This window comes from Crocuta crocuta, unplaced genomic scaffold (genome assembly GCF_008692635.1).
Source record: "Crocuta crocuta isolate KB4526 unplaced genomic scaffold, BGI_CrCroc_1.0 scaffold176, whole genome shotgun sequence".
Lineage (NCBI taxonomy): Eukaryota > Metazoa > Chordata > Mammalia > Carnivora > Hyaenidae > Crocuta > Crocuta crocuta.
The window spans coordinates 4018869-4031082 of record NW_027531905.1 but is presented as its reverse complement, the minus strand read 5'-3'; the positions used below and the strand labels follow the sequence as shown (position 1 = coordinate 4031082).

The window sequence follows — 12214 nt, the reverse complement described above, 5'->3', positions numbered from 1 at the left end:
GGGCCACTGTAACAAAGGACCACAAACTGGATGGCTGAAAACAACAGACATTTATTCTCTCACAGTTCAGCTCTGGAGGATAGAAGTCCAAAATGAAGGTGTTGGCAGGGCCGTGCCGTCTCAGAAGGCTCCAGGGCGTGATCGGTTTCGTGCCCCTCTCCCAGTTCCCACCGTCGCTGGCAATCTGACGCATTCCTTGGTCTACAACCACATCACCCCAGTCTCTGCCTCCATTTTCACATGGTATTCTTCCCTGTGTCTGTCTCTGTGTTTCCCTGTCTCTTGAATAGGACACCAATGATCGGGTTCAAAGACCATCCTAATCTGGCATGACCTCATCTTACATCTTAATTATATCTGCAAAGACCCTTTTTCCAAATGAGTTGCCATCCACAGGTATGGGTTTTAGGAGTTAAATAGATCTTCTGGGGAGACACAGTTCAACCCGTTACAGTAATTATCCTTCAAACCTCATATCTCACTGCTCCTTGACCAGATCATGTGTTGGTGGTGTTCTACAGCTTAGTTTTCTGACTTTTCTCTTTCATCTACATTTATTCTGCAGATAAAGTCTTCTGTGCTTTAAATGCCTTCTCTATAAAGATGATTTCCAAATTTGTATCTCGCCCTGATCTCCCTCCTGAATTGTACTCTTCTATCCAATAAAGCTGACTTACCTGACAGAATCAGACAAAACAACCCTTCTAAAACAAAATCCTAATTTTCCTGTGGCCACCTCACTCCAGCTGCAGTCCATCATCAGTACATGGCAATACCTGCCAGTCTAAGAATCACCTTTTTATTTCTCTTTTCCTTTCATCCACACTTCTAATCCATCAGCAACTCAAGTTGGTTGCTCAAGCCTAACCTACTGGTAAGCTTCCGCTGTTAGCGGTCTCATCAATGTTATATCTTGCCCAGACCGGAAGTCTCAACTCGATCTTCCTCTTCCACTCTTGCCTCACTACAGTTTGTGGTCCCCAGTAACCAAGGGTGGTCGTCTTCAAACCTAGAGTGTGTGGTCATACTCCTGCTCAAAACTCTCCAATGCCCTCCTATGACCTGTTGTGTCCTAATTGCTCTGGCCACTGGCTGCTTCCCTGATCCTCTCTCCTTCTCCCCCTTGCTCATTTTGCTCTAGTTTTACTATGTGTGCTGCCAGTCCTTAGTCCATCCAAATCTGGAGCTACATTTCAGACCTTGCTATTGCAGTTTCGTCTGCTGTAAAATTTTCTTTCCGGATGCTTTTGCACGGTTCCTTTCGCCCCTCTCTTCTTTCAGCTCTCTTCATAACCACTTTGTCCATGGGCTCTTCTCTACTCATCCTTCCCCAAATGCTCTCACCACTGTCTCTGTCAAATGCTACTTTGTTATTTTTTATACTACTGATCTCCACCTGAAAAGCATTCCTCACACTACAGTATAAATTGTAATAAGAACTGAGAATTGTCTGATTCATCACTGTATTTCTAGTGCCTATAATGATGCCTGGCACCTCCTAGGTGCCAGAGAAATATTGAATAAACGAGCAAATGAAAGAATGTGTGAATAGTCCTAAGCAGACTTTCTCCACTACAGTCAAGCTCCTTCTTCAGTGTCTCTCAGTAGTCTGTTTTTGTTCTTCTAATCTGCTTTCCTCAAATTTCTAACAAATCTTCTACTCTTTAAGGAAATGCTCTTGATACTCTGAGCAAACTGTTCAAGTCCCGCCTCCATGAAGTTGTCACTGCTACCCTCCTGCCGTGATCCCTCCCTGTCGCTCATCTTCTGTTAGGCCCCATCCATCTTTACACATCAGCACCTAATTGCTCTTCAATTACTGCATGTATGTCTCTCCTAAAAGATTATAAACTTCTTAAGGACAAGGACGTTATTACATACTTTTAGTGCCCAGGCCTCAGAGCAATAATGTACAAATAGTGGGCAATTCTGACTTTTGTATTGATCACCTGATTGACTAACGGATTAATTGATTGCCTCAATCTCAAACATGTAAATGAAACAACGTGAGGGCCTTTTGGGGGGTGGGGGGAGGAAGTGTACAGTAAAGTCAGAAAAAGAGAGGCATTCATGTCCAGACAATACCACTAAAATGTCAGCATCATAACAAATAAGTGACTGAAGAACTATTTCATTTCTTATTAGAAGGTAAATAATCTTTCTTACCCAATGTGATGATGTTAACTAGAAAATCTGCCTGAGCAATCACAGTTCCGGATCATCATACTTGACCTTTCTTCAGTGCTCATGAAAGAGCTGGTTAGTGAATGTGATAACTGAATCCATAAGAATGTATTTTTACTAAACTGATAACATTTGTTTATGAATCACTTTCCATCAGTGAATTTGCAAGACATCTATTCTAGCTTTTTTAAAAATTAGATCAGTTTTTAAGCGTAGTTTAATATATGGTGGAAGGCAAGTTGGAAAAGTAACATTGATAAAGATAAACCTAGTATTTTCACATTTCTTGGTATATCTTGCTGGCAAAGGCCCAAAAGACATTGAAATTAGTACTAAGTGTATCATACATATTGTGTGTATATATATATATATTACATATATATGTATTATAACATAATACATGTAATATATAAATTCAAAAACAGTGTATCAGATTTTCTGGGATATAAACAGTGTTCTTAACAGTTCAGTTAAAATAACCTACATAGGGGTGCCTGGGTGGTTAAACATCTGACTCTTGATTTTGGTTAAGCATCTGACTCTTGATTTTGGCCAGGTCATGATCTCATGGTCGTGAGAACAAGCCCTGCATCAGGCTCTGCACTAAGTGTGGAACCTGCTTGAAATTCTCTCTCCCTCCCTCTCTCTCTCTCCCTCACTGCTCCCCCTCCAAAAAGTAAATATATAAGCCATACTTGTTTGTAATTGACTTTGAACTGTGCTTTTTTAGACCAGGATAAGTTCACCATCCATTGTATTGTATTTTGGAATGAAAGCTTGTGTCTAGAAATGTTTTTCTTTTTCTTTGCCATAGCATGAAATACTAATGGAAAGGTAAGTCTAATGCAGGGAATTACTAGGAAATCTTGTGTTCTTTTTTTCTCCTAATCTTATTCATATTAACTTTTAGCAGGTTGTATGCTTTAAAATGGTTTTCAGCGGTATACAAACTCAAAAGATGCAAAGAGGGAAAAAAATATTTGTAAAGCACAGGTGTCTATTTCAGAGACCTCAGAATTTCCAGGTTATTTCCAGGTATCTGAAAAAGCTGAATAAAGGCTGAAGCAACAGAAAATGGAAAGGAAAACCGAGCAGTTAGAGCTACACTGTGATGAAGAGATTGTAAACCCCATATCCAGAAATGTTTGCCAGCACTACTTGGACATAATATATTGTCAGCACAATGTCATAGAACACAAATCTTTGATTCACTTTGAAATAAAAGTCACAAATACAAGACTAACCCGCAGTCTTCAAGGGGCAAAAGGAGTTGAATATTTTGCCAGAAATCTTCTTGCCTCAATAAAGAATAATGTAATGCCTAATAAAACAGAAACTGTTGAAATTCAGGAATTTGCCAAGAACATCAGCCTGGTATACTCATTTCAGAGAGAGGAATTCACCATCTTCATAAGAGAAAGATCTCAATTGTTCCTCCTCACAGACATGATGTTTGTAGCATGCCCAGGAAGCACCCACCAAAGTAGAAGTTCAGCTCTGTGATGACCCAATTTATCTTCCTCCCTGTAGAGGATCAGTGTCACCTTATTGCTCCTTGAACTGTCGAGTGCCTGTTGATTTAATGGATCCCTGCCTTCTGAAAGTCCTGGGGAGGCTTGGTGAAAGATATGAAATGAACCTTGGAGCTGTCGAAACCCAAAACCAGTGTGCCCATCATCATATAATCAACTAATTCCATAAGCAAAAGAAGAGAAGTGCTTGATATGTTTACATAAAAATTTTATCACATATATATACATACATACATATATAAGATATTATATACATATAGGATATATATAGGGTAAGTTCACCATATATAATATATTAATATATTATGATATATATATACTTGCTTTTTATTTATTTATTTTTTAACTTATTATTTTATTTTATTTTTTTACAAATAGTTTATTGTCAAATTAGTTTCCACATAACACCCAGTGCTCATCCCCACAAGTGCCCTCCTCCATGCCCATCTCCCCTGCCCCCCACATCCATCAGTCCTCAGTTTTTGTCAGCATTCAAGAGTCTCTCATGGTTTGCCTCTCTCCCTTCCCCCCCACCATTTCTCCCCTTCTTCTCCCCCTTGTTCCTTGAGGGTGTTATGCTGAGCGAAATAAGTCAGGCAGAGAAGGACAAATATCATATGTTTGCACGTATAGGAGGATTAGGAGGAACTTAACTGAGGAATATACTTGCTTTTTAAAACCTTACAGAATATTTATTCATTCTGAATGGACAAACAGAGATGATTATTGTTACTTAGCAACAGTCACAGGTTGTGTGTTATGTGAGCTTGTGTGATAGGCCTTCAAAAAGAGAAAAGTTTACCCTCTATCTCCTATTCAGAAATTCTAAGATATTCAGTTAAATTTCATTTTAATGGAACTCTTGATTGTTCCAAGGGCTTCTATAAGACTGAAGTATTAAAGCTAACACTTATGATACATGAACATGAGTTATGAAACATAATTGTAAAACAAGCACCCATGAAGCCATCCCAAATTGAACCCATTGTCTCATCCTGCTACAGCATCCTCTGCATACAACTCCAGATACAACCGGCCTCATCTGTGATTGCATAAGTTCCGTGCCATAGAAAGAGAAATGCGTTATTGCCTATTGATGTAACTGAAAATAATACACTTTTGAATTTTGCTTGGCTTTTGTGAAAAGGACATCAGACGATCTCTAGTCTGACCAGTTCCTTTTTAAATTCAGTTTTATTACAAGTATTTGTTAATTTATATTCTTCTGAAACATTTGATGGTATGATTAGTAATATGTTTGTTAAAATGCGATATATTAAGGTTTATTATAAAGTTGTAATTAAGGTTCAGCATATTTGAGTAGGGACAGGTGAATTGTCTATTGGAACAGAATAGGGAGCCCAAAGACAGACATTTGCATATATGGAAACCTGATTCATGATAGAAATAACGCTACAGATGACATTTGCTTTGTCCCATGCATAACTTTTAAATGATAACTTTAAGTAAATATTAAATAAATAACAAGATATCCATTTTATACAAGTATATATAAAATTATAAATACACAATGGAAAAGTATGCAACAATGTAAGAGAAGAAAACGGGGGAAACTGATCCTCTCATAGACTACAGGTGGGACTAATATATTAGTACCCTCACTCTAGAAAGCAATTTGGTATCATCTGTCACAATTTAAAATATGCAAATCTTATGATGTAGAAATTTCACCTATTGGAATCTGTCTAAGAGATACTTTTGAACATCTTTTGAAAGGAGTACATTCAGGTTGTTAATGTCCTTGGTGCTTCAAAAACAAGACAAAACTGGAGCAAACTTACATGTCTATCAGTGAGGAGAGTGGCTACATAGACCATGGAATGCAATCAACAGTTACTCAAAATTTACAGTAGTAGCCTTAAAAAGAGAAATACACGGGGCGCCTGGGTGGCTCAGTCAGTTAAGCATCCGACTTCAGCTCAGGTCATGATCTCACCATTCGTGAGTTCAAGCCTCACATCAGGCTCTGTGCTGACAGCTCAAAGCCTGGAGCCTGCTTCAGATTCTCTGTCTCCCTCTCCCTCTGTCCCTCCCCTGCCCGTGTGCTCTCTCTCTCTCTCTTTTTCTCCCTCTCTCTCAAAAATAAATAAGCATTTTAAAAAAATAAGTTAAAAAAAAGAGAGAGAGAAATACATTACCTTGCCTTAAAAAGAGAAATATATTATTGCCTATTGATGTAACTCAAAATAATACAAGTGAAATAAAGTGATTATATGAACCTCCCATAGTTATCAGCTACTAAGATCTGGATCAAATATTTTTAAAACCCTATCTTTAAAAGCTTGAAAACATCCAAAAGTAGATCAAAACTAGGAATGGACTAAAGCTGAGTGTTAGTACACTCTTCTGTACTATTTGAATTTGGACCAAATGCAAAATTTTAAAACTATAAGTATTTATATTTCAACCTGTGTTACATGTATTAAAATAAAACTTTTAAAAATTAACCTGTATCTCCTACGTATTTAGATTAGGTCAAGGATGTTTTCACTTTTAGAATTAAAATATATGTGTCATTCCCTGGTAGATTGCCTTGCTCTGTTTGAGGAACTATTTATTGATTCATTCAATCTCAGCAAATATTTACTGAGTGTCTAACATGTGTCAGACCCTCTTCTAGTTGCTGGGGACAGTAGTCAGTAAGACACACAAGGCCTCTGCTCACTGGGAGTCTATACTGTAATGGTGAACTGTCTTATTGAGTAGACATGTATGAGCAGAGGCATAAATTCACCTAAAGGCACATCATCTGAGAGAAGAAGGGGGGAAAAAGACAAGGAAAAAGGATAAGGAGATGTCCTATTTCTGTATGTACATCAAAATGCAAAACTGTTAGAATTGAAGGGAATCTTAGTAGTGTTCAGGTTTTTTACATGAGCATTTTGCTAGTATAATGCAATACATCTTTATTAACTAAATTTTAGGATATTTCAAAATTTTAACATTCCAGTTTTTCCATCATTTTGAATATCAGTGGATTATAGAAGTGAAATTTAACAGGATTCTTGTTTGTATTTTTTTTCTTTTATTCTGGGGAAAGCTGCTTGGAAGATTATGTCAATTTCACATAAGTATGAAAGGTATATTCTATGAAATGGAATTTACTTAGCTTTTTTTGAGTTCCTTCATTGCTCTGTAATTTATAGGCAATATGTTGTCTTTGGTTTGGTTTTTGTTATCCCATGGGCAAATTTATTTTTCATTAAGTTTTTTTTTATTTTTACATTTATTTATTTTTGAGAGACAGAGTGTGAGGGGAGGAGGGGCAGAGAGAGAAGGAAACAATCTGAAGCAGGCTCCAGGCTCTCAGCAAACCTTCAGCACAGAGCCTGATGCAGGACTTGACCCCACAAACCTTGAGATCATGACCTGAGCCGAAGTTGGACACTTAACTGACTGAGCCACCCAGGCGCCCCAAGTATTTTATTTCAATTCCAGTATAGTTCATGTACAGTGTTATGTTTAAAGTGTACAATACAGTGATTTACCAATTCTATACGTTACTCAGTGCTTATCATAAGTATACTCTTTAATCCCCATCACCTACTTCACCCATCCTCCAATCTACCTCCCCTCTGGTTACCATCAGTTTGTTCTCTATTAAGTCTCTTTCTTGGTTTCCTCTCAATTTTTTCCTTCACTCATTCCTTTTGTTTCTTAAATTCCACATATGCATGAAACATATGGTATTTGTGTTTCTCTGACTTATTTCACTTAACATTATACTCCCTAGCTCCATCCATGTCATTGCAAATGGCAGGATTTCATTCTTTTTTTGTAGCCAAATAATATTTTCCTGTGTGTGTGGTGTGTGTGTACACACCACATCCACTTTACCCATTCATCTATCGATTGACACATGGGGTGCTTCCATTATTTGGCCATCGTAAAAAACGCTGCAGTAAACAAAGGGATACATGTATCCCTTTCAATTAGTGTTTTTGTATTCTTTGGGTAAATACCCAGTAGTGTGATTACTAGATCATAGGATAGTTCTATTTTTAAATTTCTGAGGAATCTCCATACTGTTTTCCAGAGGGGCTGCACCGGTTTGCATTCCCACCAATAGTGCACAGGGTTCCTCTTTGTCCACATCCACCCCAATACCTCTTGTTTCTTACTTTTTTTTTTTAATTTTAACTATCTGATAGGTGTGAGGTGATATCTCATCGTGGTTTTGATTTGCATTTCCCTGACAATGAGTGATGTTGAGTATCTTTTCATGTGTCTTTTGGACCATGGACAAGTTTTTTAGGGCAGAAGAAGAGTTAGAAACTTTTCTTGATGTGTTCAATAATCCTTTCCATCCAGAAAGTTCTTTATTATATTATTTTTATTACTAAAGTTTTTGTTCACTATATTAATTTGTTATTGATACATTAAAACANCCCCTTCCCCTTACCCCACCCCCATCAGTCGTCAGTTTGTTCTCAGCATTCAAGAGTCTCTCATGGTTTGCCTCCCTCCCTCTCCCCAACTATTTTTCCCCTTCTCCTCCCCCATGGTCCTCTGTTAAGTTCCTCCTAATAACTCCTATACGTGCAAACATATGGCATCTGCTCTTCTCTGCCTGCCTTATTTTACTCAGCATAACACCCTCAAGTTCCATCCATGTTGCTACACAAGGCCAGATTTCATTCTTTATCATTGCCATATAGTATTCCATTCTATAGATAAACCACATCTTCTTGATCCATTTGTCCGTTGATGGACACTTAGGCTCTTTCCATGATTTGTCTATGGTTGAGAGTGCTGCTATGAACATTGGGGTACATGTGCTCCTATGCCTCAGCATTTCTGTATCCCTTGGGTAAATTCCTAGCAGTGCTATTGCTGGGTCATAGGGGAGTTCTATTGTTAGTTTCCTGAGGAACCTCCACACTGTTTTCCAGAGGGGCTGTACCAGTTTACATTCCCACCAACAGTGTAGGAGGGTGTCCATTTCTCCACATCCTCGCCAACATCTAGAGTCCTCTGATTTGCTCATTTTAGCCACTCTGACTGGCGTGAGGTGGTATCTCAGTGTGGTTTTGATTTGTATTTCCCTGATGAGGAGGGATGCTGAGCATCGTTTCATGTGTCTGTTGGCCATCTGGATGTCCTCTTTGGAGAAGTGTCTGTTCATATCTTCTGCCCATTTCTTCACTGGGTTGTTTGTTTTTCGGGCGTGTAGTTTGGTGAGTTCCTTATAGATTCTGGATATTAACCCTTTATCTGATATGTCATTTGCAACTATCTTTTCCCATTCCGTTGGTTGCCTATTAATTTTCTGGGTTGTTTCCTTGGCTGTGCAGAAGCTTTTAATCTTGATGAGGTCCCAATCATTTATTTTTGCTCTTGATTCCCTTGCTTTTGGGGATGTGTCAAGTAAGAAGTTGCTGCGGTGGAGGTCAAGGAGGCTGTTTCCTGCTTTCTCCTCTAGGGTGTTGATAGTTTCCTGTCTCACGTTCAGGTCCTTTATCCATTTTGAGTTTATTTTTGTGCATGGTGTGAGAAAATGATCTAGTTTCATTCTTCTGCATGTTGGTGTCCAGTTCTCCCAGCACCATCTGTTAAAGAGGCTGTCTTTTTTCCATTGGATGCTCGTCCTCACTTTGTCAAAGATTAGTTGGCCATACATTTGTGGGTCCAATTCTGAGTTCTGTGTTCTATTCCATTGGTCTATGCGTCTGTTTTTGTGCCAATACCATACTGTCTTGATGAACAGCTTTTTAGTAGAGACTAAAGTCTGGGATTGTGATGCCCCCCGTTTTGGTTTTCTTCTTCAATATTACTTTGGCCGTTCAGGGTCTCTTGTGGTTCCATACAAATTTTAGGATAGTTTGTTCTAGAAAACAATTTCTTTAACTCAGCAAAAAGACCAGGTCTAATAAGTTTCAACAGTATCAGATATTTCTTAAAGTACATCTATCCCAAGAACTTGCTCTAACTTCACCTTCAGGAAATGATTTTTTCACTTACCCTTTGTGTCCTGCTAAACTGTATGCATGATGTAATTCTGTTTTTTTGTACTGTGTTTTTTGTTTGTTTGTTTGTTTTTCTCATCTATTATGATCTTTGTGGATATTTGGTCTCTGTATTCATTAAGAACTGGCATTTTTATATTTTATGTCTTCTAAAATCACTATGATCAAATTTATGCTATTTCTCTAGTAACTGAATACCAATATCAATTTTAAAATTATAATGATTATCACCTCACTTTAGAGAATATAGGCCAGAATTCGTGACTACATGGTCTCTGAGTTTAAAGCACCATTTGATTTTCTAAATCACCATCTAAAAGGTTTCTCTAGTGGGCTTCAGGAACATAACATTCCTTACCCCTCAACTAAGTGTATTTTTTTTCTCTTTTTCTCTCCCTCTTTTAAAAAAAAATCAACAGCTTGATCAAGTCATCCGCCAAAGAAGCCTGTCCAGTTTGGAACTGTTCCTCTCTTGTGCTCAGAAACAGTTAAGTGCTTTAATAGCTACAGAACCAGTTGACATTGAATAAAGAGAACATGACAAGCTAACCACACTGGCAATGGATAAATCATTAGACCTCTAAAATACATGCTGTGAATTATAAAGATGCTTTTGTTTTCCTTCCAAACCTTGGAGAATTGATTTCCACTTCAAGGGTAAACTAAACCAATATTTAGAGGAACTATCATGAGATCTAATTTATTTTCTTTTGTTTTCTCCTTTACATTTACTGTTATTTTCTTAGTAGTAGGAGCAGCAGCAGCAGCAGCGACAGAAAATAAAATGTGACCCCAAAACCATTGAAAATTGCCACATTACCAAAAGTTAATTAAACTTCATGTTCTCTGGTGGCCTATTATATTTTATTTGGCAAAGGTAGTAAATATCTTTACTTATTGCTTCACAGTGACTCTTGATAAAATTCTAGAATGCAGTCATACATTTATTTGATTTTGAGGATAAGCAGCATGGATTTCAACATCACTTGTTTATCGATGTAATTGGGATATAAAACACTGATATGACAAAGAGTCATTCTGATATTACCAAACCCCTTTTCTATAGAGGGATCTATGTATTTTCATTGGTAGTGATTGAAAATACTGAACATTATTATGTTAATTCAGCTTTGATCTGATGTGCCACTTAAAGGGGTATATGTGTGATATATGCTTATTTCCTGCTTCTGTTCTTCAAAGTCACTATAAACCAATAAAATCATTTTTCTTATTAATCCTATCATGAACTTAATCTCTAGAAAGATAATATAACTTAGCCATTTATAGGAATTTAGATTCAAATATGAAAGATATGAAATCCTTTCCCAATTATTCAGAATGTATTTAAATTATGAGCAGTATACTTTAATGAAAAATCATGAGTCCTTTTAACATCAAAATTAAAATATTGTCACTAAAATGTATGCAAACATTTTGTCTTGTTTTCTGAAATGCTTCTATTTCCATGGGCTTTGTACTTTTCTGGGATTTCTCAGTCTAATAAAAAGAACTCCAAAAACTTACTTGGTTGTTATTTTTCTTTTTTTAATCTCTTTTAAACATTAATTCTTTTTAAAAAAAAGTCTTTCTTAAACTTCTATATTTATGGATGATGCTGTTTCTATACATCCACCTAAACATTTAAGATAAAATTTACCGACAAATTTAAATGTTGATAACTACTTAGTTTTCTCTTATAAATTTAAATGAGAAATTAAAGCAAACAGCAGCATAGTAAATCGAGGAGGAGGGCTTTAATTCAGGAACAAACCAAAAATACAATGTTATAGTCATACTTAAAATCGTTTGACTCTCAGGCACCTGGGTGGTTCAGTGGTTAAGCATCTAACTCTTAATTTAGGCTTAGGTCATGGCATGGTTTGTGAGTTCTAGCCCCAGCCCCACATTGGGCTCTACACTGTCAGTGTAGAGCCTGCTTGGGGTTCTCTCTCTCTCTGCCCTTCCCCTGCTCTTGCATGCACACACACTCTCTCTCTCAAAACAAACCTAAATAAATCATTTGACTCTGTCATCAAATTTAAAATGATAAGGTATTGTACAAGACACTTAAAAAAGAATAAGATGAAAACAAAGCATAGAAGGTCACTGAGACCCAGAGAGACTACAATCCAGAGACAGTAGAAATATCAAGAAAATCTACTCTGCACCTCTCTTTCATGCCTGTACCACCACAGATTGATTTTTTTTTTTCCTCTTCTGTTTGGGGTTCCATCTTTGCTTTGACTTAGACTAATTGTTGTCTGAAGTGATTTGGAAGAAATTGGCACCGATCAGTCTGCAAGTATTTTCAGAATGCCCACCAAGCACAATAGGAAACTCTGGGATTGCTCCAGTGCCTTTTTTCCACAGAGCTGCTCTTGAAGGTAACTGAGAATAATCATCTGGGCAAAGAATCAATTATTTGAATACATTAATCCTTCCAAACTGAATTAGCTGATAATCTGTTTCAGTGATGTTCAAGTTATGGATTTCCTTTATAAGAACCGTGCT

The 12214-nt window shown here is 37.2% G+C and overlaps 1 protein-coding gene across 4 annotated transcripts in view; it reads left to right on the top strand.

Annotated features, from left to right (window-relative positions):
- Window positions 1–11226, top strand: part of CCDC91 (coiled-coil domain containing 91) — a 342402-nt gene extending 331176 nt beyond the window's left edge. For all 4 annotated transcript variants that reach the window (XM_077774523.1, XM_077774522.1, XM_077774525.1 and 1 more), the window contains one exon: window positions 10123–11226. In XM_077774523.1, coding sequence (XP_077630649.1) covers window positions 10123–10233 — 111 coding nt within the window. In that variant the 3' untranslated portion in view covers window positions 10234–11226. The remainder of the gene's footprint in view (window positions 1–10122) is intronic.
- Window positions 11227–12214: the final 988 nt, after the last annotated feature.